Below are 26,323 nucleotides of genomic sequence, written 5' to 3' on the forward strand. Positions count from 1 at the left end.
CCCATCACTTCGAAAACTGAATTTATTGGTTAAACATTTTCTGCAGTGCATCGTATTCTCCTAGCCTGGTGCCAGATCTCTGTTTGTGCTGTATAGCCAACTCCTATGATCATTGTCATGCCAAATAACCATGGCAGTTGGGAAGACCGCACAAAGAGATCTGGGACCAGGCAATTGTTCCTTACCATTGTGTGAGAGAATATAATCCTATTTCGGTACACTTGACGTGATAAACTCAGCATACTCAGATAACTCAGCAAAAAAAGAAACATCCTCTCAGTGTCAACTGCATTTATTTTCAGCAAACTTAACATGTAAATATTTGTATGAACATAACAAGATTCAACAACAGACATAAACTGAACAAGTTCCACAGATATGTGACTAACAGAAATGGAATAATGTGTCCCTGAACAAAAGGGGCGTCAAAATCAAAAGTACGAGTCAGTGTCTGGTGTGGCCACCAGCTGCAATAAGTACTGCAGTGCATCTCCTCCTCATGGACTGCACCATATTTGCCAGTTCTTGCTGTAAGATGTTACCCCACTCTTCCACCAAGGCACCTGCAAGTTCCCGGACATTTCTGGGGGGAATGGCCCTAGCCGTCACCTTTTGATCCAACAGGTCCCAGACGCGCTCAATGGGATTAAGACCCAGGCTTTTCGCTGGCCATGGCAGAACACTGACATTCCTGTCTTGCAGGAAATCACGCACAGAACGAGCCGTATGGCTGGTGGCATTGTCATGCTGGAGGGTCATGTCAGGATGAGCCTGCAGGAAGGGTACCACATGAGGGAGGAGGATGTCTTCCTTGTAACGAACAGCCTTGAGATTGCCTGCAATGACAACAAGCTCAGTCCGATGATGCTGTGACACACCACCTCAGACCATGACGGACCCTCCACCTCCAAATCGATCCCGCTCCAGAGTACAGGCAGGTAGCTACCTGGGGCAACAGGTAGCCTAGTGGTTAGAGCGTTGGACTTGTAACCGAAAGGTTGCAAGACTGAATCCCTGACAACGTAAAAATATGTCGATCTGCCCCTGAACAAGGCAGTTAACCCACTGTTCCTAGGCTGTCATTGAAAATAAGAATTTGTTCTTAACCGACTTGCCTAGTTAATTAAAGGTACGATAAACAGGCCTCAATGTAACGCTCATTCGTTTGACAATAAATGTGCATCCAACCGCAACTCAGTGAAGAGCTATTTTTGCCAGTCCTGTCTGGTCCAGCGACGTTGGGTTTGTGCCCATAGCCGATGTTGTTGCCTGTGATGTCTGGTGAGGACCTGCCTTACAACAGGCCTACAAGCCCTCAGTCCACCCTCAGCCTATTACGGACAGTCTGAGACTGATATAGGGATTGTGCATTCCTGGTGTAACTCAGGCAGTTGTTGTTGCCATCCTGTACCTGTCCCGCAGGTGTGATGTTCGGATGTACCGATCCTGTGCAGGTGTTGGTACATGTGGTCTGCCACTGCGAGGATGATCAGCTGTCCGTCATGTCTCCCTGTAGCGCTGTCTTAAGCATCTCACAGTATGGACGTAGCAATGGCCACATCTGCAGTCCTCATGCCTCCTTGCAGCATGCCTAAGGCACGTTCACACAGATGAGCAGGGACCCTGGGCATCTTTCTTTTGGTGTATTTCAGAGTCAGTAGAAAGGCCTCTTTCTTGTCCTAAGTTTTCATAACTGAGACTTTAATTACCTACCGTCTGTAAGCTGTTGCCGTCTGTAAGCTGTTGAAGAGGCACTGTTGCGCCCTCTTCACCACACTGTCTGTGTGGGTGGACCATTTCAGTTTGTCTGTGATGTGTACGCCGAGGAATTTAAATCTTCCACATTCTCCACTACTGTCCCTTCGATGTGGATAGGGGGGTGCTCCTTCTGCTGTTTCCAGTCCACGATCATCTCTTTTGTTTTGTTGATGTTGAGTGAGAGGTTGTTTTCCTGACACCACACTCCGAGGGCCCTCACCTCCTCCCTGTAGGCTGTCTCGTCGTTGTTGGTAATCAAGCCCACTACTGTTGTGTCGTTTGCAAACTTGATGATTGAGTTGGAGGCGTGCATGCCCACGCAGTCATGGGTGAACAGGGAGTACAGGAAGGGGCTGAGCATGTACCCCTGTGTGTTGTGATGAGGGTCAGCGAAGTGGAGATGTTGTTTCCTACATTCACCACCAGGGTGTGGTCAGTCAAAAAGTCCATTACCCAAATGCACAGGGCGGGGTTGAGACTCAGGGCCTCCAGCTTAATGATGAGCTTGGAGGGTACTATGGTGTTGAATGCTGAGCTGTAGTCAATGAACAGCATTCTTACAAGTATTCCTCGTGTCCAGATGGGATAGGGCAGTGTGCAGTGTGATGGTGATTGCATCATCTGTGAACCTGTTGGGGCAGTATGCAAACTGAAGTGGATCTAGGGTGGCAGGTAAGGTGGAGGTGATATGATCCTTGACTTGTCTCTCAAAGCACTTCATGATGACAGAAGTGAGTGCTACGGCGCGGTAGTAATTTAGTTCAGATATATCTTTGCCTTCTTCGGTTTAGGAACAATGGTAGCCATCGTGAAGCATGTGGGGACAGCAGACTGGAATAGGGAGCGATTGAATATGTCCGTAAACACACTAGCCAGCTGGACTGCGAATGCTCTGAGGATGCGGCTAGGGATGCCGTCTGGGCCAGCAGTCTTGCGAGGGTTAACACGCTTAAATGTCTTACTCACATCAGCCAGGGAGAAGGAGAGGGGAGAGGCACAGTCCTTGTTAGCAAGCCGCAATGGTGGCACTGTATTTATTTTTACATTTAATTTATTTTTTTCATCTTTATTTAACCAGGTAGGCTAGTTGAGAACAAGTTCTCATTTGCAACTGCGACCTGGCCAAGATAAAGCATAGCAATTCGACACATACAACAGAGTTACACATGGAATAAACAAAACCTAATCAGTCAATAATACAGTAGAACAAAAGAAAACAAAAAGTCTATATACAGTGAGTGCAAATGACAGCTGGCGCTTAAAGCTGACAGCTGGCGCTTAAAGCTAGTGAGGGAGATGTGAGTCTCCAGCTTCAGAGATTTTTGCAGTTCGTTCCAGTCATTGGCAGCAGAGAACTGGAAGGAAAGACGACCAAAGGAGGAATTGGCTTTGGGGGTAACCAGTGAGATATACCTGCTGGAGCGCGTGCTACGAGTGGGTGCTGCTATGGTGACCAGTGAGCTGAGATAAGGCGGGCTTTACCTAGCAGAGCACCTGTAGCCAGTGGGTTTGGTGACGAGTATGAAGCGAGGGCCAACCAACGAGAGTGTACAGGTCGCAATGGTGGGTAGTGTATGGGGCTTTGGTGACAAAACAGATGGCACTGTGATATACTGCATCCAGTTTGTTGAGTAGAGTGTTGGAGGCTATTTTATAGATGACATCACCGAAGTTGAGGATCGGTAGGATGGTCATTTTTACGAGGGTATGTTTGCAGCATGAGCGAAGGATGCTTTGTTGCGATATAGGAAGCCAATTCTAGATTTAATTTTGGATTGGAGATGCTTAATGTGAGTCTGGAAGGAGAGTTTACAGTCTAACCAGACACCTATGTATTTGTAGTTGTCCATGTATTCTAAGTCAGAGCCGTCCAGAGTAGTGATGCTGGACAGGTGAGCAGGTGCGGGCAGCGATCGGTTGAAAAGCATGCATTTAGTTTTACTTGCATTTAAGAGCAGTTGGAGGCTACGGAAGGAGAGTTGTATGGCATTGAAGCTCGTCTAGAGGTTAGTTAACACAGTGTCCAAAGAGTGGCCAGAAGTATACAGAATGGTGTCATCTGCGTAGAGGTGTATCAGAGAATCACCAGCAGCAAGAGCAACATCATTGATGTATACAGAGAAGAGAGTCAGCCCGAGGATTGAACCCTGTGGCACCTCCATAGAGACTGCCAGAGTTCTGGACAACAGGCCCTCCGATTTGACACACTGAACTCTATCAGAGAAGTAGATGTTAAACCAGGCAAGGCAATCATTTGAGAAACCAAGGCTGTCGAGTCTGCCACTAAGAATGTGGTGATTGACAGAGTCGAAAGCCTTGGCCAGGTCGATGAATACGGCTGCACAGTATTGTGTCTTATTGATGATGTCGTTTAGAACCTTGAGCGTGGCTGAGGTGTACCCATGACCAGCTCTGAAACCAGATTGCATAGCGGAGAAGGTACGGTGGGATTCGAAATGGTCGGTAATCTGTTTGTTAACTTGGCTTTCGAAGACCTTAGAAAGACAGGGTAGGATAGATATAGGTCGGTAGCAGTTTGGGCTAGAGTGTCACCCCCTTTGAAGAGGGGGATGACCGCGGCAGCTTTCCAATCTTTGAGAATCTCAGACGATACGAAAGAGAGGTTGAACAGGCTAGTAATAGGGGTTGCAACCATTTCGGCAGATAATTTTAGAAAGAGAGGGTCCAGATTGTCTAGCCCGGCTGATTTGTAGGGGTCCAGATTTTGCAGCTCTTTCAGAACATCAGCAATCTGGATTTGGGTGAAGCAGAAATGGTGCGGGCTTTGGCGGATTGCTGTGGAGGGTGCCGGGCAGTTGACCGGGGTAGGGGTAGCCAGGTGGAAAGCATGGCCATAGTGGATTTATCGGTGGTGACAGTGTTTCCTAGCCTCAGAGCAGTGGGCAGCTGGGAGGAGGTGCTCTTATTCTCCATGGACTTTACAGTGTCCCAGAATTTTTTTGAGTTAATACTACAGGTTGCAAATTTGTTTGAAAAAGCTAGCCTTAGCTTTCCTAACTGCCTTTGTATATTTGTAATTAACATATCACTGGGGCTATTCGATGCTAATGCAGAACACCACAGGATGTTTTTGTGCTGGTCAAGGGCAGACAGGTCTGGAGTGAACCAAGGACTATATCTATTCCTAGTTCTACATTTTTTGAATGGGGCATGCTTATTTAAGATGGTGAGGAAGGCACTTTTAAAGAATAGCCAGGCATCATCTACTGACGGGATGAGGTTAATGTAATTCCAGGATATCCCGGCCAGGTCGATTGGAAAGGTGTTTGGGAGCGTTTGACAGTGATGAGGGGTGGTCGTTTGGTCGCAGACCCATTATGGATGCAGGCAATGAGGCAGTGATCGCTGAGATCTTGATTGAAAACAGCAGAGGTGTATTCGGAGGGCGAGTTAGTTAGGATGACATCTATGAGGGTGCCCATGTTTACAAATTTGGAGTTGTACCTGGTAGGTTCATTGATAATTTGTGTGAGATTGAGGGCATCTAGCTTGGATTATAGGATGGCCGGGGTGTTAAGCATGTCCCAGTTTAGGTCACCTAGTAGCACGAGCTCAGAAGATAGATGGCGGGCAATCAATTCACATATGGTATCGAGGGCACAGCTGGGGGCAGAGGGAGGTCTATAGCAAGCGGCAACCGTGAGAGACTTGTTTCTGGAAAGGTTAATTTTTAGAAGTAGAAGCTCGAATTGTTTGGGTACAGACTTGGATAGCCTGCAGAGTTATGCATTACTATCTTTGCAGTAGATTGCAACACCGCCCTCTTTGGCAGTTCTATCTTGGCGGAAAATTTTATAGTTAGCAATGGTGATGGAGAAGAGGACTGGCCACCCCACATAGCCTGGTTCCTCTCTAGGTTTCTTCCTAGGTTTTGGCCTTTCTAGGGAGTTTATCCTAGCCACCGTGCTTCTACACCTGCATTGCTTGCTGTTAGGGGTTTTAGGCTGGGTTTCTGTACAGCACTTTGAGATATCAGCTGATGTACGAAGGGCTATATAAATACATTTGATTTGATTTTGATTTGATTTGATTTCAGGGTTTTTGGTGGTTTTCCTTAGCCAGGATTCAGACATGGCTAAGACATCCGGGTTGGCAGAGTGTGCTAAAGCAGTGAGTAAAACAAACTTAGGGAGTAGGCTTCTAATGTTAACATGCATGAAACCAAGGCTTTTACGGTTACAGAAGTCAACAAATGAGAGCACCTGGGGAGTGGGAGTGGAGCTAGGCACGGCAGGACCTGGATTAACCTCAACATCACCAGAGGAACAGAGGAGAAGTAGGATAAGGGTACGGCAATGCTATACGAAATGGCCGTCTAGCACGTTAGGAACAGATAGTAAAAGGAGCAGGTTTCTGGGCACGACAGCATAGATTCAAGGCATAGTGTACAAACAAAGGTAAGGTAGGATGTGAGTACATTGGAGGTAAACCTAGGCATTGAGTAATGATGAGAGAGATAGTCTCTAGAGACGTTTAAACCAGGTGATGTCATCGCATATGTAGGAGGTGGAACAACATGGTTGGTTAAGGCATATTGAGCAGGGATAGAGGCTCTACAGTAAAATGAGACAGTAATCACTAACCAGGACAGTAATGGACAAGGCATTTTGATATTAGGGAGAGACATGCGTAGCCAAGTGAACATATGGGTCCAGTGAGGGGTTGGGCTGACTGGGGATACGGCGATTCAGACAGTTAGCAGGCCGATGCTAACACGCTAACAGTTAGTAGGCCGGGGCTAAACAAGCTAGCAGTTAGCAGACCGTTGGCAGGCAAGCTAGCAGTTAGCAGACCGGGGCTAGCAAGTTAGCCTATGGGGGACATCGCAATGGGGGTAAGTCTGTTTTTGCCTCTTCGTGCGGTGGCATCGATAGACCAGTCGTGGAATTAGTAGGGTTCCAAGAAGCTCTAGGTAGCTAGCAGACCTAGCAGGTTAGCAGAATGGGCCTTCAGTGGACGTCGCGCCTGAGGGGCCTGTTGGAATCTTCGGGCAGATTATGTCGGTATTCCAGTCGCAGAGGAATATTACCCTCAAAGCAGGCAAAGAAGGTGTTTCGTTTGTCTGGAAGCGTCACATCGGCGTCCGTAACGTGGCTGGTTTTCTTTTTGTAGTCCATGATTTCCTGTAGACCCTGCCACATACGTCTCGTGTCTGAGCCGTTGAATTGCAACTCCACTTTGTCCCTATACTGACATTTCACTTGTTTGATTGCCTTCCTGGGGGAATAACTATACTGTTTATATTCAGCCATGGATGCCGCCATCCATCCATGGTTTCTGGTTAGGGTAGGTTTTAATAGTGGTTACAACATCTCCAATGCACTTCCTTATAAATTCACTCACCAAGTCGGCGTACAGATCGATGTTATTCTCTGAGGCTGCCCGGAACATTTCCCAGTCCGCGAGATCAAAACCATCTTGACGCGTGGATTCCGATTGGTCAGACCAGCATTGAATGGTTCTAGTCACAGGTACTACCTATTTGAGTTTCTGCCTATAAGACTGTAGGAGCAAGATGGAGTCGTGGTAGGATTTGCCGAAGGGAGAACGAGGAAGGGCATTGTATGCATTGCAGAAGTTAGAGTAGCAGTGATCGAGTGTATTGATAATGCGAGTGCTGCAATCAATATGCTGATAGAATTTAGGTAGCCTTGTTCTCAAATGTGCTTTGTTAAAATCCCCAGCTACAATAAATGTAGCCTCAGGATATATGGTTTCCAGTTTACATAGAGTTCAGTGAAGTTCCTTGAGGCCCATCGTGGTGTCTGCTTGAGGGGGTATATACACACAGCTGTGGCGATAACTGACAAGAATTATCTTGGGAGATAATATAGCCGGCATTTGATTGTAAGGAATTCTATGTCAGGTTAGCAGAATGACTTGAGTTCCTGTATGTTGTTATGATTACACCATGAGTCGTTAATCATGAGGCATACACCCCCGCCCTTTTTCTTCCCAGGGAGGTGTTTATCTCTCGGTGCGACGCATGAAGAAGACTCAATAACGCATTGAAGCCAAATTAAGTCAGTTAAAGATGGCATCTCAGAGAAATAACATGCACAGTTTGAGTTACTCCAGGAAGTGACATTGCTGGCTCTCTCATTGAGTAACTCAAGTTGAAGGTCAACCTGGGTACTGCAGGCTCTCATTAGCAACTAAATTATACTTTTACAGTAAAACGTCAATTAAACATTGTCTCAAATAAGTGCATGTCCCTCTAAATTGCCGTGCAAAAAAGTGAATTTTTCAAAATAAACGCAGGGTCTAAATGAATTGTTTACAAGGTTACCATGTATTATTTACGAGGTTTAATGTTTAATTTGTGACATAAAAAAATTCAGCAATGACTCGAAAAAATGATGGCAATTATACATTTTTATTGCCAGGAAGAAACTGCTTGCCATTTGCTGCTATCAGCTGAGAACTGCTGGAAAGCACAAAAACAGTCAACAACTTCGGGAGCACAGACCCTTAGAAATAGCCTGAACGCCATCTAGTGACCAAAGTAAGAACTGCCTGAAAATGCAGTCAAATAGGAGAATCATTATTCTGTCAAGGAAAAGTGTTGTTAAAAAAAATAATAGAGGCATACTAAGACGAAAGAAACGTGACAGCGTGTAAATGACAACACATTAGTGCAGGAAATGAAGAAATTGATTAAAATGCATGTAATTAAACAATTAACTATGCAAATGGTGTATTATATGCAATTATTGGTATCATGATTGTTTTCTAAACATTGTTATTTACACAAAGTTTGACAACGAAGATTGCCATTTTTTCATTCACTACAATTGGGGATAGTGTTTTCTGCTAACAATGCCTGGAGTACCGCGGTCGGCCTTGAGAGGGGGAAGAGGGGGAAGTAGTTCTCCCCGGTGTGAGATCAAGCTGAGGTGTATTGTTGTTAAAGGAGATTGAGGTATGCCAGTCCAAATTCAACCCTTAGCCTCCTATAGAGACACCTCTTGATCATACTTGTACATCTGAAAGAATGTGGGGGGGGGGGGTGTACTAGATGTCCATTGAAACTGAGGGGTCCTATGATCCTTAAATATTTTACATTTTCAATATATGAAAAAAATATTTTTAAAAGTATTAATGTGAAAATATTGAATAATGCCATCAGTAACCCCACAAACATTTGTCGTGCATGACGCCACTGTTGGAAACTACAGCACATTGTCGTGCCTTTGGCTATGCCGGATTAAGTGATATGACATGCTATTCTATAAAATAATTTATCCGTAATTAATACCACCTGATTGAGCTAATCATGTAAATGTAATTAACTAGAGAGTCGGGCACCACAAAATAATATTTATAGAGCTGTTACAGTGCCTTGCGAAAGTATTCGGCCCCCTTGAACTTTGCAACTTTTTGCCACATTTCAGGCTTCAAACATAAAGATATAAAACTGTATTTTTTTGTGAAGAATCAACAACAAGTGGGACACAATCATGAAGTGGAACAACATTTATTGGATATTTCAAACTTTTTTAACAAATCAATAACGGAAAAATTGGGTGATGGAGAGCATTTGTGAACAGCAGTTTTCAGTTCTTTCCACAGATTCTCGATTGGATTCAGGTCTGGACTTTGACTTGGCCATTCTAACACCTGGATATGTTTATTTTTGAACCATTCCATTGTAGATTTTTCTTTATGTTTTGAATCATTGTCTTGTTGGAAGACAAATCTCCGTCCCAGTCTCAGGTCTTTTGCAGACTCCATCAGGTTTTCTTCCAGAATGGTCCTGTATTTGGCTCCATCCATCTTCCCATCAATGTTAACCATCTTCCCTGTCCCTGCTGAAGAAAAGCAGGCCCAAACCATGATGCTGCCACCACCATGTTTGACAGTGGGGATGGTGTGTTCAGCTGTGTTGCTTTTACGCCAAACATAACGTTTTGCATTGTTGCCAAAAAGTTCAATTTTGGTTTCATCTGACCAGAGCACCTTCTTCCACATGTTTGGTGTGTCTCCCAGGTGGCTTGTGGCAAACTTTAAACGACACTTTTTATGGATATCTTTAAGAAATGGCTTTCTTGCCACTCTTCCATAAAGGCCAGATTTGTGCAATATACGACTGATTGTTGTCCTATGGACAGAGTCTCCCACCTCAGCTGTAGATCTCTGCAGTTCATCCAGAGTGATCATGGGCCTCTTGGCTGCATCTCTGATCAGTCTTCTCCTTGTATGAGCTGAAAGTTTAGAGGGACGGCCAGGTCTTGGTAGATTTGCAGTGGTCTGATACTCCTTCCATTTCAATATTATCGCTTGCACAGTGCTCCTTGGGATGTTTAAAGCTTGGGAAATCTTTTTGTATCCAAATCCGGCTTTAAACTTCTTCACAACAGTATCTCGGACATGCCTGGTGTGTTCCTTGTTCTTCATGATGCTCTCTGCGCTTTTCACGGACCTCTGAGACTATCACAGTGCAGGTGCATTTATACGGAGACTTGATTACACACAGGTGGATTGTATTTATCATCATTAGTCATTTAGGTCAACATTGGATCATTCAGAGATCCTCACTGAACTTCTGGAGAGAGTTGGCTGCACTGAAAGTAAAGGGGCTGAATAATTTTGCACGCCCAATTTTTCAGTTTTTGATTTGTTAAAAAAGTTTAAAATATCCAATAAATGTCGTTCCACTTCATGATTGTGTCCCACTTGTTGTTGATTCTTCACAAAAAAATACAGTTTTATATCTTTATGTTTGAAGCCTGAAATGTGGCATAAGGTCGCAAAGTTCAAGGGGGCCGAATACTTTCGCAAGGCACTGTATCTTCCGAATAAACTCTTAAAGACCTAGTAATATTTTACATCAATAGCAGTCAATATCAATCGTCCTCTTACTTCAGTCTCATTTGAAAGTTGTAAATTCTTGGTTATCGGCACAAACCCTGGCTAACAATTTGAATCAGCAATACAAAATTGGGTTTAATTATTGATTTACTAAATACCTAACTAATCACACAGAATTACACTTACACATAATTAAATCATAACTTGATTACAAATTACGTCATAAAGGAAAACGTCCCTAGCGGGCGGAACAGATATGACATCTTGTTACACAAAAGAAAAGGGGCTGGGTTTGAGTGAAGGAGCAGGAAGACTGAGGAACAAAGGGAACAAGTTGGGCTATCGTAAATACAGTATCTTATGCATTCTAAATTACCGCCCATTTGGAAAAGGAAAATGCAATAAATATTTACTCTGTGCTGCGCTTCGGTAGGTTGGTGGTAGATGGAAGGCTGTGTTGCCAAAACGAGTCCTTTGAAGAATGTCTCTGGTTGTCAATTGGATACGTTGTAGTAACGTTGTTGGGTGATAGACGGGATACTCTGTCTGTTCCTTCCTAACCCTCGTTGCATCTGCTGTTGCTAACTCAACGGCTAGGAGGTATCACCTCTGTAGTGAATAAGAGTTCAAAGTTCATACCATTCGCAACCAAAGCTCACGCGGATGTTGTCTTCGTTCTGTAGTTATTATCTGAATCATTCTGACATAGGACCGTCGTCCGCACATCTTTGGAACCATTAGTTATATTGTCGTCAAGGGCTTATTTAGGAAGGCAGAGGAGGGTGTGTTTGAAAAGTTTTATAGCCCATGTCCCTTCACAGGGCTGATTGAGCAGAGCAGAGTATATATATATATATAGTAGTTGGCGACTAAGCTGTTACGACTAAGATCTTCTCAGCAAAATAAAATAAAAAATAAAAAATCAATTACAGATTTCTTGACTTTATCTTATGAAAACCCAAATCTCACATTTAAGAAGCTAAGATCACATTTCATCCCATCACGAATAATTTCATATTCAAACACTTACATTGAACAACAATTCCATGTGAATCCGATAACTCTGGTGTGTAGACTTTCCACTGTAGAGTTTATGTAATGTTATCATTGATGAGAATGTCTCAGATGACAACCGGAAATCATATTCATTAAGTACTACCGCATATGTTCAATTGTTCGGATTACCAGAATATAGTTCATTTCCCCCCACCTACTGATGTTCCCAGAATCTCTATGTTAACCAAGGGTTTTGCAAATGTAACCTCAGTACGGTAGAGAGAGGAAAAAGGGGGGGGAAGGGGTATTTATGACTGTCATAAACCTACCCCCCAGGCCAACGTCATGACAACATCATTCTAAGAGTAAGGTCTAGGTGGAGTCATTCTTATATTGCTTACACCTTTCATACCTACAGTATTAGGGGCAATCAAGAAGTGTCCACTAACTAGGTGTGAGAACAAGAGGTTGACCTAGTAATAGAAGCATTAAAGCGCTCTCTTACCGCCACGATGTGCAGCAGGACGGCCCCACTCTTGCGCTCGTAGTTGGAAAACATGTCTTCAGGGAACTCCTTGATAGCTGAGAAGAGAAAACAACATCACGGTGTGTCAGTAATGTGACTGATGTGCCAGATTCCCCCTTGTCCACAACCAAGGATGAGTTTACCTTGTGTGGTGGCGGCACTGACAAAGAGCTTGGTAAGACTTTTAAATGTTCAAGTCAACATTACTTAATTTGCAATACGTCACCAAAGGATCCTCCTCAACCCCTAAAAAAAGACAGTGAGGTAATACTTAAAAAGCATGAACGGGTCTTGTGTTCAGTAGGGAGTAAACGTTTGGAAACCTATAAAGCCGGGATGAACTACCTGAACTTGTCCAATAGGGCCGGATTGGCAATCTGGCAAATGCCAGAGGGCCGGACCATTATTTGTTGGGTGGGCTGGTCGAAATTGACACACAAATAAAATTTTTGAATATATATATATATATATATATTCAGAGTACCAGTCAAGTTTGGACACTCACAGTTTGGATACTCATTCCAGAGTTTATTCCAGAGTTCATTTATTGACTATTGTCTACATTGTAGAATAATAGTGAAGTGTTAAATAAATCAAATATATTTTATATTTGAGAACCTTCAAAGTAGACACCATTTGCCTTGATGACAGCTTTACACACTCTTGGCATTCTCTCAACCAGCTTCATGAGGTAGTCATCTGGAATGCATTTCAATTAACAGGTGTGCCTTGTTAAAAGTTCATTTGTGGAATTTCTTTCCTTCTTAATGCCTTTGAGCCAATCAGTTATGTTGCGACAAGGTAGGGGTGGTATACAGATGATAGGGCTATTTGGTGAAAGACCGAGTCCATATTATGGCAAGGACAGCTCAAATCAACAAAGACAAATGACAGTTCATCATTAAGACATGAAGGTAATTCAATGCAGAAAATTTCAAGAACTTTGAACGTTTCTTCAAGTGCAGTCCCAAAAACCATCAAGCGTTATGATGAAACTGGACCATCACAGGAAAAGGAAGACCCAGAGATACCGCTACTGCAGAGGTTAAGTTTGTGAGAGTTAACTGCACCTCAGATTGCAGCCCAAAAAAATGCTTCACAGAGTTCAAGGAAAACTTAACCAGCATGGCTAGCACAGCATTCTGAAGCGATTTTCCATCCCATCTGGTTTGCGCTTAGTTGGACTATCATCTGTTTTTCAACAGGACAATGACCCAACACACCTCAAGGCTGTGAATGGTCTACTTGACGGAGTGCTGCATTGGATGACCTGGCCTCCACAATCACTCGAGCTCAACCCAATTGAGATGATCTGGGATGAATTGGACCGCAGTGTGAAGGAAAAGCAGCCAACAAGTGCTCAGCATATGTTCAAGACTGTTGGAAAAGCATTTCAGGTGAAGCTGATTGAGAGAATGCCAAGTGTGTGCAAAGCTGTCATCAAGGCAAAGGGTGGCTACTATAAAGAATCTCAAATATATTTTGATTTGTTTAACACTTTTTTTGGTTACTACATGATTCCATGTGTTATTTCATAGTTTTGATGTAAGGGAAAGGTCTTCGCTATTATTCTACAATGTAGAAAATAGTGAATATAAAGAAACACTCTTGAATGAATAGGTGTCCAAATTTTAAACTAATATATATATATATATATATATATATATATATATATATATATATATATATATATATATATATATATATATATCACATTTGTGGGAGGCATCCCAGATTACAGGCTGACCGCTGACTCTATTGACCCCAGTACTGACCCCTGTACTGCCCAAGACCGTGGTCACTCCTTTCAGTATCTGGCCGCAGCAGAAAGAAACAGACTGGCCCTCCATGGGAGCCGCTAGTGTCTGTATTAGGAATGGTGTTAAGTCCACCAGAGGTCAGATGTACACCTGCATGTGCCTCTTCCTATCTCTTACATAATGTACAACAATGTGCCAGGCAGTAAGGATACTAGAGCATAAAGTTATATAATCATAGATTGTCCAAAATACACAGTAGGCTACATTTAGATCAGATAGACAGTATATATTTGTTTTGATGTACTGGTGCATTTGCATGTGGCTTGAAAAAAAATGCTTACCCCAGATAATTGGAAAAGAAACTGAAACAACAATGCATTACCATTCACACAGAAATACTATGCACAGTTTAACACCAATGCATTTTGATCTTCTGTCGCATATGGACCCATGAAATGACAATGTACGCCTGAGACAACGAACGCCTAATGCAATCCACCGCCTATTAACATTAGATGGCGCTCATGACTGATTTACGAAACCAAGTTTGGACTCCTCCTTGGCACCGCTGCTTTGGCCCAACTCTTCAAAGGGACATCATATGAGATGTACAGTTTGACATCCCTTCCCCCAGTAGGCATACCGGTAAAAAGAGGGACGGTTAAAGGACCGTCAACTTCAGATATGGGTCCAGGATTTCCTTGGTCATTATCCATGGTAGTGACTCTCCACTAGTAGCGTGATTTTTTTATATTAGCACAGGTATCGGTCCTTTGCCACGTGACACCACACCCCGCTCTGAAATCTCTGTAAGGCAGGGAGCCTTATATAATCTATGGAGAGTCTTCCCAAGGTCAGATGCTGCATGTCATCACAGATATAAGCAAAGAAAGCAATATGTGGACTTCAGTGTGGAAAAACATTTCATCGTGCATTATATTTTGCTCATTTTATTTATGAAACCATGTCATGTGGCAAAAGCGTTGTCATGTGACCACCGCTCACAAGAGCAATTACTTAGAACATGACAGCTGACAACAAGGGTCTTTAGGCTACTTGAGCGACATGCAACGTAACAATAATACACTGTGTTTTCACAGAGAGCCCAATTCTGATCATTTTTCCACTAATTGGTATTTTGACCAATCACATCAGCTCTTTTCACATCAGATCTATTTCAGGTCAAAAGACCTATTAGTGAAGAAAAAAAACATCAGAATTAGGCTGCCTGTGTAAACATAGCCTTAAATAGGCCTATGCTACTTCAGAAAATACAGTAGGTAGCCTATCAATCGCTTGACTCATTTGGCAATGATGACTACAAAGCTTAGAGGAATCGAAAAATAGAGCTGCCAACCAAGTCAACAAGAATATTTTCCCCTTTCTTATAGTGCGCTTTAACCCGCTCTGTTGCCTAATCGCCCACATTTTCCCTTCCTTGTCTGTAATTAAAAGAAGCATCAGACTCGGGAGATCTGTGAATCAATCAATAATTGAATGGCTCTACCCGCCATCCCTCTCGGTCCCTTTCTGTAGTTAACGTCACAACCCCTTAGTGATACAACACAATCAAGTCTGGCTGTGTGCGTGGTATAATGCCACGATCAAAACAACTGGGAACCATGAACTCGGAAATTTCCGACTTCCGACTTCAGTGTGTTCAAGAGAACTGGGAACTCTGGGGGGGGGGAAACAAGCTACGACGGGGAGCATTTTTTGGAACCGTCACCCAATTCGGAATTCCAAATCGGAAACTCGTCGAGTTCCCAGTTGCCTTGAAAGCACCCACCCAGAAGTATGATGGCAAAGGTACTAAAAGCCTTCTTCACATTAGCAGTTTGAAGTCAAATCCTATCTTTTTGCATATCTGATTCGAATCTGTTATTTTTCCTGTAGTCTGAACAGCCAAAAAGCACATGGAATCGGATATTTCAAGCAGCTTTTCAAACCACCTTCGTAGGTGTTTTGAAGTCAGATACAAATCTGATTCCTGGCCATGCAACTTGTCTGAATAGTCAAATCTGATTTATTTGCCCTCAAGTGGTTTATAGACTGTTATTTAGCATATATTGTTGCTTGCTAGCTACACTGTTGACAGTTTGTCAAATTAGTGAATGCTCTAGAAAGCTAAACATCTACCTAGCTAGCTAGTTGACTGCCTTGGCTAGCCAAAAAGGACACATTTTAAAAGTTGGATAATCTTATCTCTTAAGGCTTTAAAAGTGTTCTTACACTATGATTTTGAACATTCAAATGAACTGGGAAAGGTCCATGGCAGGCATTGTGGTCACCTTACATAACTTCTGAGTGATAAGAAACAGGAGCACCACCACCAATCAGCCTACACCACTGCGCACACACTTGTTGTTACTATGACAACTAGCGTAGCCATGCCAGAAAATGACTGCTGTCTCAACACACACAAATCCGATTTGGTCACATGCAACATTCTGTTTAGACAGTCAGTATTCCAAAAGGCTTTTAGAGGACGCCTCTGAGAACTGGGAGCTAGCGCACAGTTGGGCGGGCAGAGGGGGTCTGGTCACCTCTCTCCCGCTCTCAAAGCGGTGTAAACAGTGAACCAGACACCATCTGCACACAGTTTGCCCTTGTACCTCCCTGCAGAGGTCTGTCCAGACATGAACATGCTTCAACAGACGTTTCCACACGGGGATAGGCAGGGGATCGCTTGATTACCACTACAGCTGACAGAGCACAGCGGGCAGAAGGAGGGTGCTCCAGTGCAGCTTGATTAAATGTCGCGTCCCAAACCTAGCCAAACAACTGATTCATATAGACAGGTTAATTGATACGTTTTCCACTAGTGTAGGCTTGAGGTTTAAAAAGGTGGCACATTTGACAAGTCAGTGGATCAGAGTTGATGGCATTTTTGCACAGGAAAGTCTGCTGCGTTCTGCGCGTTGCTGCAGTTCCTTAGTGTGAAACAATGCGTCAGTGTGTGTCTGTGTGGTAACCTTGTGGGATACCTTTGAAAGTAGGCTATGTATCATTCAGTTTCAACATGAGTCAACCTTGAAATAGCCTAATGTTCTTGTTGGATTGGAATCAACATTCTTGAACATGGTCAACAATAATCTAATCTCAGTCTCTCACCACCTAGCCATACATAAAATAGGAATATCTGGGTAGCACCTAAATGTCCAAAATTGGCACTGATATGAATGTCAAGTGGCACACCATACATTTGTGTATTGCCATAGTGGAACTTCAAATCACATGCAGTGAGTCAACTAGGCCCCATACCAGACCTGGGCAGAACATTTTTGTATTTTTTTGTTTGTTTGAAAATACCAACTTTTCAAATACTCATGGTAGTCGAATATAGTTTTATAGAGTTTCAACTAAAAGGTAACCATTTTCTTTATTCAAATACAGATCTCAGAATCAAATATTATTTAAGTGTTTTGAATACCTCTCAGAAAACCCTATTATATTTGAAGGTATTTGAACATATGCTAGTTATTTGAAAACAAAAAAATTATTTATTTGATGGCTGCCAAATATTTGATGAAGAACCAAAAACTACAACAGCTCGTTGAATTAGTCTAACAACGGTTTGGAGGGCTTTCAGATATTAATCTTATAATAAAATACATGGGGGACATGGAATCTCATCATTCGAGTAGACCACTTGCGCAGCTTCAAAATGACTAACAAATATATTTTCATAATGAGTGGCATAAGGTAAAACTAACACTTTACATCAAGTTCTTATACATGTGTATTAACTTGGTTACATTGCAACATTGTTACATTGCTTTATAATTGCATAATAATCAAGTTATTACATAAGTGGAATAAGTAAGTGACTATTCCTTGTGTTCAGAAGTTACAAAAACTCAGCTCATTGCTATGCATTTAAAATGCAATTACCAAAGTATTATGTAACACTAATAAAATGTTGCTCCAAAACTAATGACTAATGACACAGACACAATAACAGTTTAATGTTGTGTTACTGAGAATACTGACAGTAACAAAATATGGCTATTAAGTTTCAAAGGAAACAATATCCTTAAATAAAGTACAACCAAGGAAGGTAGAAAATCATGTTAAGTTTGTATTCTGAGTAAACTATCCTTTTAAAGATGGTATCGTGCAGGGGTATTCAACTCCTACCCTATGAGGTGAGGAGCCTGCTGGTTTTCTGTTCTACCTAATAATTGCACCCACCTGGTGTCACAGGTCTAAATCATCCCTGATTAGAGGGGAACAATTAAGAAAATGCAGTCCAGAGTTGAGTTTGAGGGGTATAGTGATTGAAACAAGAACACTTTCGAAGTTGTTTTTGCTGAGCATCCAGCTAGCTGTTTGCAATGGATATCATAACATTAATTGCAGCGTTCAACCTTTTCAGTGGCATGTTGATAGAGTCATTTAGAAGTAAAAAGTGTTAAACAAATCAAAATATATTTTGTATTTGAGATTCTTCAAAGTAGCCACCCTTTGCCATGAGGACAGCTTTGCACGCTCATGGCATTCTCTCAACCAGTTTCATGAGGAATGCTTTTCCAACCATCTTGAAGGAGTTCCCACATATGCTGAGCACTTGTTGGCTGCTTTTCCTTCACTCTGCAGTCCAATTCATCTCAAACCATCTCAACTGGGTTGTCAGGTGATTGTGGATGCCAGGTCATCTGATTCAGCACTCCATCACTCTCCTTGGTCAAATAGCCCCTACACATCCTGGAGGAGTGTTTTTGGTCATTATCCTGTTTAAAAACATATGATAGTCCCACTAAGCGCAAACCAGACGGGATGGCGTATCGCTGCAGAATACTGTGGTAGCCATGCTGGTTAAGTGTGCCTTAAATTCTAAATAAATCCCAGACAGTGTCACCAGCAAAGCACCCCCACGCCATCAAACCTAATAGTCTTCTCTATTATTCTTCAATGTAGAACAGTACAAATTAAGAAAAACCCTTGAATGAGTAGGTGTGTCCAAACTTTTGACTGAGACTGTATATACTTTCTTTTCTTACTTGCTTATGTACACCTGAGGCAATGGACATTCAGGAGAATGCAAATTTACAGAATTATATAAATATGCTGTGTAGATCAAATATGACTGTCAGATAGATTGGAATAGTACAGGAGATTGTGTTCTATTAATTGTATTTCTATGTTCAACATGCAGTTCCAGATACAGTGGCTTGCGAAAGTAGTCACCCCCCTTGGCATTTTCCCTAGTTTGTTGCCTTACAAACTGGAAATAAATTTGATTTTTGGTGGGTTTTTATCATTTGATTTACATAACATGCCTACCACTTTGAAGATGCAAAATATTTTTGATTGTTGAAACAAACAAGAAATAAGACAAGAAATTCTGAAACCTTGGGCGTGCATAACTATTCACCCCCCCCCCCCCCCCCCCCCCCCCCCCCCAAAGTCAATACATTGTAGAGCCCCATTTTGCAGCAATTACAGCTACAAGTCTCTTGAGGTATGTCTCTATAAGCTTGGCACATCTAGCCAATGGGATTTTTGCCCATTCTTCAAGAAAAAAACTGTTCCAGCTCCTTCAAGTTGGATGGGTTCCACTGGTGTACAGCAATCTTTACATCATACCACAGATTCTCAATTGGATTGAGGTCTGGGCATTGACTAGGCCATTCCAAGACATTTAAATGTTCCCCCTCAAACCACTCAAGTGTTGCTTTAGCAGTATGCTTAGGGTCATTGTCCTGCTGGAAGGTGAACATCCGTCCCAGTCTCAAATCTCTGGAAGACAAACAGGTTTCCCTCAATAATTTCCCTGTATTTAGTGCCATCCATCATTCCTTCAATTCTGACCAGTTTCCCAGTCCCTGCCGATGAAAAACGCAGCATGATGTTGCGGGGATGGTGTTCTCAGGGTGATGAGAGGTGTTGGGTTTGGGCCAGACATAGCGTTTTTCTTGATGGCCAAAAAGCTAATTTTAGTCTCATCTGACCAGAGAACCTTCATCCATAAGTTTGGGGAGTCTCAACACATGCCTTTTGACGAACACCAAAACGTGTTTGCTTATTCTTTTCTTTAAGCAATAGCTTTTTTTCTGGCCACTCTTCCGTTAAGCCCAGTTTTGTGGAGTGTACGGCTTAACGTGGTCCTATGGACAGATACTCCTATTTCCGCTGTGGAGCTTTGCAGCTCCTTCAGGGGTGTCTCTTTGTTGCCTCTCTGATTAATGCCCTCCTTGCCTGGTCTGTGAGTTTTGGTGGGCATCCCTCTCTTGGCAGGTTTGTTGTGGTGCCATATTTTTTCAATTTTTTAATAATGCATTTAATGGTGCTCCGAGAATGTTTAAAGTTTCTGATATATTTTTTAACCCCAACCTGATCTGTACTTCTCCACAACTTTGTCCCTGACCTGTTTGGAGAGATCCTTGGTCTTCATGGTGCCCCTTGCTTAGTGATGTTGCAGACTCTGGGGCCTTTCAGAACAGGTGTATATGTAAAGAGATCATGTGACACTTAAATAAAGTCCACCCACGTGTGCAATCTAATTATATAACTAATTACGTGACTTCTGAAGGTAATTGGTTGCACCAGATCTTATTTAGGGGCTTCATAGCAAAGGGGGGGAATACATAGCAAAGGGGGGGGGGAATACATATGCACGCACCAGTTTTCTGGGGGTTTCTTGTTTTGTTTTTTGAAACAAGTATTTTTTTAAATTTCACTTCACCAATTTGGACTATTTTGTGTATGTCCATTAAATGAAATCCAAATAAAAATATTTAAATTACCGGTTGTAATGCAACAAAATAGGATAAACGCCAAGGGGGATGAATATTTTGCAAGACACTGTACAACCCTGACATTAGTTGAAGGCAGCCAATCCAAAAAAAGTACTTTCCACATAGCTAAAACTATAGTTATCCCAGGTCTGCCCAGTAACCATTTGGACTAAACCATTGTGCAGTGTTGCTCCAGAAAAACCCCTTTGTGTCACAAGTCACAATTCTTGGGTCAAATTTGTTTCACATCAGTTGCACAATGAGTGTGTACAGGGTCCTAGAGCACAAAGTTATACTCATGCAAATCCATTTCAGTTGGAAGACCTTTGTGTTGTTTTGTCATAACAAACCACAAAGTAGTTGGCTAAAAGAGACACCGTCTTAGTGACATATAGAACACATGAAAGGTTAAAATAGTATGGTTCCCTTAAATAATATGTTAACTTCTATCATATTACTTTACATGCCAACAATAGTAGCAGTTCATGCTGTCACAGTTGCGTTACATCACTGGAGCTGAGCAGTCTGACTCAGCAAAAAATGTAAAAATAACACAGGAGGTTTTTATGACCTTTTAACAGCCGATTAGTATGGGGTGGTAGGTAGCCTAGTGGTTCGAGCGTTGGGCCAGTAAACGAAAGGTTGCTGGATTGAATCCCCGAGCTGACAAGGTAAAAATCTTTCGTTCTGCCCCTGAACAAGAAAAGGCAGTGGAACTGGCTTTCCCGGTGGGCTGTCATTGCAAATAAGAATTTCTTCTTAACTGACTTGCCTAGTTAAATAAATGTTTAAAAATAAATGTTTTAAGTAAGTCTACAAAATGAGCATTCTATTGATATATTTCTCCAAAACGTCAGTCGGTGTAAACCTGCACTAAAATGTCTGGCATAAACAAGCAAGCTACATTCTTAAACCAAGTAAATACATCCTATGTTCAAAGGACATTCTGAAAAGGACAACAGTAGAATAACTAAAAAAGTCACTCCTCCTTTGTCACATTTGCTTGGGATTGTTTCTTTGGGAAGTCTAACTGATAGAGAGGGAGAGAGAGAGAGAGAACCACAAAATCATCTAAAGAGGCTAAACTACACATCTATAAATAAACCACTGGATTCTCTGTTTGGACACCTGACTAGTGGCGTCTACTTGTGCAATAAATGGCAACACTTTTGTTCATCAATCTTCTCTATGCATACACACACATAATCAGCTCCAGGAGTAATCCACAAAGTCCAAGCAGAGGAAGTGTTGGAGGGTTTACCAGATAAAGTCTCTGCCTGCTAGTGCTAACCATGTGGGCATTAGGGCATCCTAAGTTTCTGAGTCATAAACCAACCAACTGATAGGTCAATAAGGTCGTTATCCAACAATCTCCTGCCGCATACTAGATCCTATAGGCCACAACTGTCTGGGCGTTAGGCCTGTGATCCTAGGTAGTGCTCTCCTCACTCCCACATCTCTCTTTCTCACACGCACAACATAACTCCATTTGTCAAGCTTGGACTTGACATACGGATCTTCATATGCATTAGTACATCAACATACCTGAATATGTGTGTGTATCATAGATGTTTTGTGCATATGGTCTGCCCTCTCTGCCAAATTTATGGGATCCAAAGATGTCCCCCCTAGGAAACACACATGCCATGTTCCGTTTCAGAATCCAATTTACGGGAGATTCGGAAACAATTATAGTAATGCATGCATTTTATGTTTTATACTGGCGCACCTTTCATAATATTCAACTGGAAAATATACATGATTAAACCTGCAAGTAACCGATCACGAAGCAGTGACTCATTATTTGTAGATTTTTTTTTGTAGATAATTACTCATTGTGTCACCAGACATCATTGGCAGGCATGACGAATGACATCATACACTCCTCCATATTTATTTGGACAGCTAAGCTAACATTTTTATATTCAGCTCTAAATAAATTGTGATGAATGATTAGTGAGAAAGTTACAGAATCATACCCCCGCAAAAATGAAACCAATAACCGGAGAGGTTAAGAGGTTATTTTCTGGGGGGTATGATCTTTGACCCTCTAACTTTCTCACTCATCATCATTCATGATTGATTATCGATAACCATGGTCGCATCCACATTAATGTAGAAGTATCGTGAAACATTTTATATTCTTATTTACAATAAAGGTGACTCTAAAATGATAATACATGATTCACCATTCAGTTCCTATTGGGCAAAAATGAAAATACCCTCAAATAAAAGGTGACAAAAAGTTGCTGGTCAGGGTCAGGCCTCACATTGAGTATGTTGCCGTGACACCCAGATACCATGTCAACAACGCAGAGCTTCCAAATGTTGGCATGTGGCAGTTGACGAACCAGACCAAGCTGTGCCTCTCTGTCACATTCCAACCTTCCCTCAACCTCCCCACCACATGGCTGGGTAAACACACACACACACACACAGCTCAAGTACAGTGCCTTCAAAAGGTATTCACACCCCTTTACGTATTCCAAATTTTGTTTGCGTTACAGCCTGAATTCAAAATTGATGAAATATATTTCTCACCCATCTACACTCAATATCCCAAGTGAAAACATGTTTAGCAATGTTAGCAAATTTATTGAAAATGAAATTCCTCATTTACAGTTGAAGTCGGAAGTTTACATACACCTTACCCAAATACATTTAAACTCAGTTTTTCACAATTCCTGACATTTAATCGTAGTAAATTTCCATGTCTTAGGTCAATAAGGATCCCCACTTCATTTTAAGAATGTGAAATGTCAGAATAATAGTAGAGAGAATTATTTCTTTCATCACATTCCCAGTGGGTCAGAAACTTACATACACTCAATTAGTATTTGGTAGCATTGCCTTAAATTGTTTAACTTGGGTCAAACGTTTCGGGTAGCCTTCCACAAGCTTCCCACAATAAGTGGGGTGAATTTTGGCCCATTCCCCCCGAGAGAGCTGGTGTAACTGAGTTGGGTTTGTAGGCCTTCTTGCTCGCACACACTTTTTCAGTTCTGCCCACAGATTTTCTATGGGATTGAAGTACGGGCTTTGTGATGGCAACTCCAATACCTTGACTTTGTTGTCCTTAAGCCACAACTTTCAAAGTACGCTTGGGGTCCATGTGGAAGACACATTTGCGACCAACCTTTAACTTCCTGACTGATGTCTGGAGATGTTGCTTCAAAATATCCACAATTTTCCTACCTCATGATGCCATCTATTTTGTGAAGTGCACCAGTCCCTCCTGCAGCAAAGCACCCCCACAACATGATGCTGCCACCCCCGTGCTTCACAGTTGGGATGGTGTTCTTCGGCTTGAAAGCCTCCCCCTTTTTCCTTCAAACATAACGATGGTCATTATGGCCAAACAGTTCTATTTTTGTTTCAAAAAGTACGATCTTTGTCCCCATGTGCAGTTGCAAACCGTAGTCTGGCTTTTTTATGTTGGTTTTGGAGCAGTGGCTTCTTCCTTGCTGAGTGGCCTTTCAGGTTATGTCGATATAGGACTTGTTTTACTATGGATATAGATAATTTTGTACCCGTTTCCTCCAGCATCTTCACAGGGTCCTTTGCTGTTATTCTGAGATTGATTTGCACTTTTCGCATCAAAGTACGTTAATCTCTAGGAGACAGAACGCGTCTCCTACCTGAGTTGTATGACGGCTGCGTGGTCCCATGGTGTTTGTACAGATGAACATGGTACCTTCAGGTGTTTGGAAATTGCTCCCAAGGATGAACCAGACTTGTGGAGGTCTACAACCTTTTTTCTGAGGTCTTGGCTGATTTCTATTGACTTTCCCATTATGTCAAGCAAAGAGGCACTGAGTTTGAAGGTAGGCCTTGAAATACATCAACAGGTACACCTTCAATTGACTCAAATGATGTCAATTAGCCTATCAGAAGCTTCTAAAGCCATGACTTCATTATCTGGAATTTTCCAAACAATTTAAAGGCACATTCAACTTAGTGTATGTAAACTTCTGACCCACTGGAATTGTGATACAGTGAATTACAAGTGAAATAATCTGTCTGTAAACAATTGTTGGAGAAATTACTTGTGTCATGCACGTCATAACTGACTCTCCAAAACTATAGTTGTTAACAATAAATTTGTGGAGTGGTATAAAAACTTGTTTTAATGACTCCAACCTAAGTGTATGTAAACTTCCGACTTCAACTGTACATAAGTATTCACACCCCTAAGTCAATATTTTGTAGAAAACCTTTGGTGGCGATTACAGCTTTGTCGTCTTGGGTATGTCTATCAGCTCTACACAAGATTGAAAAAGTAAATGCATTTATTTTTCCTCAAACGTAGCCCATATATTATTTTTAACAATTAGATCTTTCATTGATTTAAACTAATTGCTAGCTCATCTTGGTCATGTGTTTTCCTTTCTCTCTGTCTAGAGGCAATCAGTTACAAGGCAAAAATACAGATTTAGGCATTCAATCAAACTGAGGACAGAGAAATATGTGTGCACCAGACAGGTCAAGGCTTCTTGCATGCATGGTTTTCACATGTAAATTACACCAAAAAATGGTTGGGTTGTTTGGATGACCCAATTGCTGGGTTGCAGCCATTGGGTCAATAGTTGGGTTGTTTTCTGTAAATACAGCAAGGTTGGACTGTTGTTGCTGGGTTATTACTAAGGTTGGGATATGGATATTTGACCCAGCTGATGGGTTAATTTTCCCACCACCAACGCATGAAGTCCACCAGAATACTTGGAAGTATTTTAATTCTAGCTAGTGCGACTGAGTGACTGACGAGTGGAAAACGGCTAACGTTATTTAGACAAACTGAAGGTGTTTTGGCTTACTGAAAACCATGAAAACGGTAAGTAACAAACGTTACGAATTTGATGGTCATTCAGGTTAAATAGGTTATCCTATCATAATTAGGTAGCTAGCTAACGTTATCTTGAGCGTTTTCTATGCTAATATAATTTTATGTGCTAATATCTCTGGCTGTGGTAACATTAGCTAGCTAGGAGCAGCTCTTTAGCCTCGTTACCATGCTCGCGACGATAGCTTACTGAAGTGTTGTCGCAGAATATAACTAAATGTACGTTTTTTGGCAGCGTTTGGCTAGATAGCTAGCTAACTATGTCAGTGTCTGTAACGATAGCTAACTAAAGTTATTAGCTACCTTAGTGTGACACTTCTTCTGGGCTGTATCGGGCATGGTTTCACTCGTTAACTACGTTAGCTAAATTAGCTGGAGATTTTACTTATTCTGCATCTGGATCAATTTAACCAAGCTATTTGGCAAGCTTATCTCATGCTTGCATGGTGATTGATGGAGTTTGTTAGCGTTACTGCACTGGTTTTCAATGGTTTCTGACAGTGGCAGTTTTTGTCAGACTTGTGAAGTTGGAGGATGGATGCAAATTCGGTTAGCTAGCTAAAGTTAGAGTTTACCTTAAATTTGACGTAGCCAAGTTATTTCGAGCCAGCTAGCTAAACTATGTTTCTAACATTTCTTGATTTCTGTACTTAACCTGTTAGAGTTCTAGGGGCGCTATTTCATTTTTGGATAAAAAAAGTTCCCGTTTTAAGCGCGATATTTTGTCACGAAAAGATGCTCGACTATGCATATTCTTGACAGTTTTGGAAAGAAAACACTCTGAAGTTTCAGAATCTGCAAAGATTTTGTCTGTAAGTGCCCCAGAACTCATTCTACAGGCGAAACCAAGATGATGCATCACCCAGGAATT

The 26,323-nt window shown here is 42.0% G+C and overlaps 1 protein-coding gene across 1 annotated transcript in view; it reads right to left on the reverse strand.

Annotated features, from left to right (window-relative positions):
• LOC110529773 (sodium/potassium/calcium exchanger 4) overlaps positions 1 to 26,323 on the reverse strand; it is a 75,916-nt gene that overhangs the window by 19,714 nt on the left and 29,879 nt on the right. Inside the window, exon 3 of the mRNA XM_021612293.3 lies at positions 12,092 to 12,168. Coding sequence (XP_021467968.1) covers positions 12,092 to 12,168 — 77 coding nt within the window. The remainder of the gene's footprint in view (positions 1 to 12,091; positions 12,169 to 26,323) is intronic.

Source organism: Oncorhynchus mykiss, chromosome 8, assembly GCF_057628025.1.
Source record: "Oncorhynchus mykiss isolate SJ-2025 chromosome 8, ASM5762802v1, whole genome shotgun sequence".
NCBI classification, from domain to species: Eukaryota; Metazoa; Chordata; class Actinopteri; order Salmoniformes; family Salmonidae; genus Oncorhynchus; species Oncorhynchus mykiss.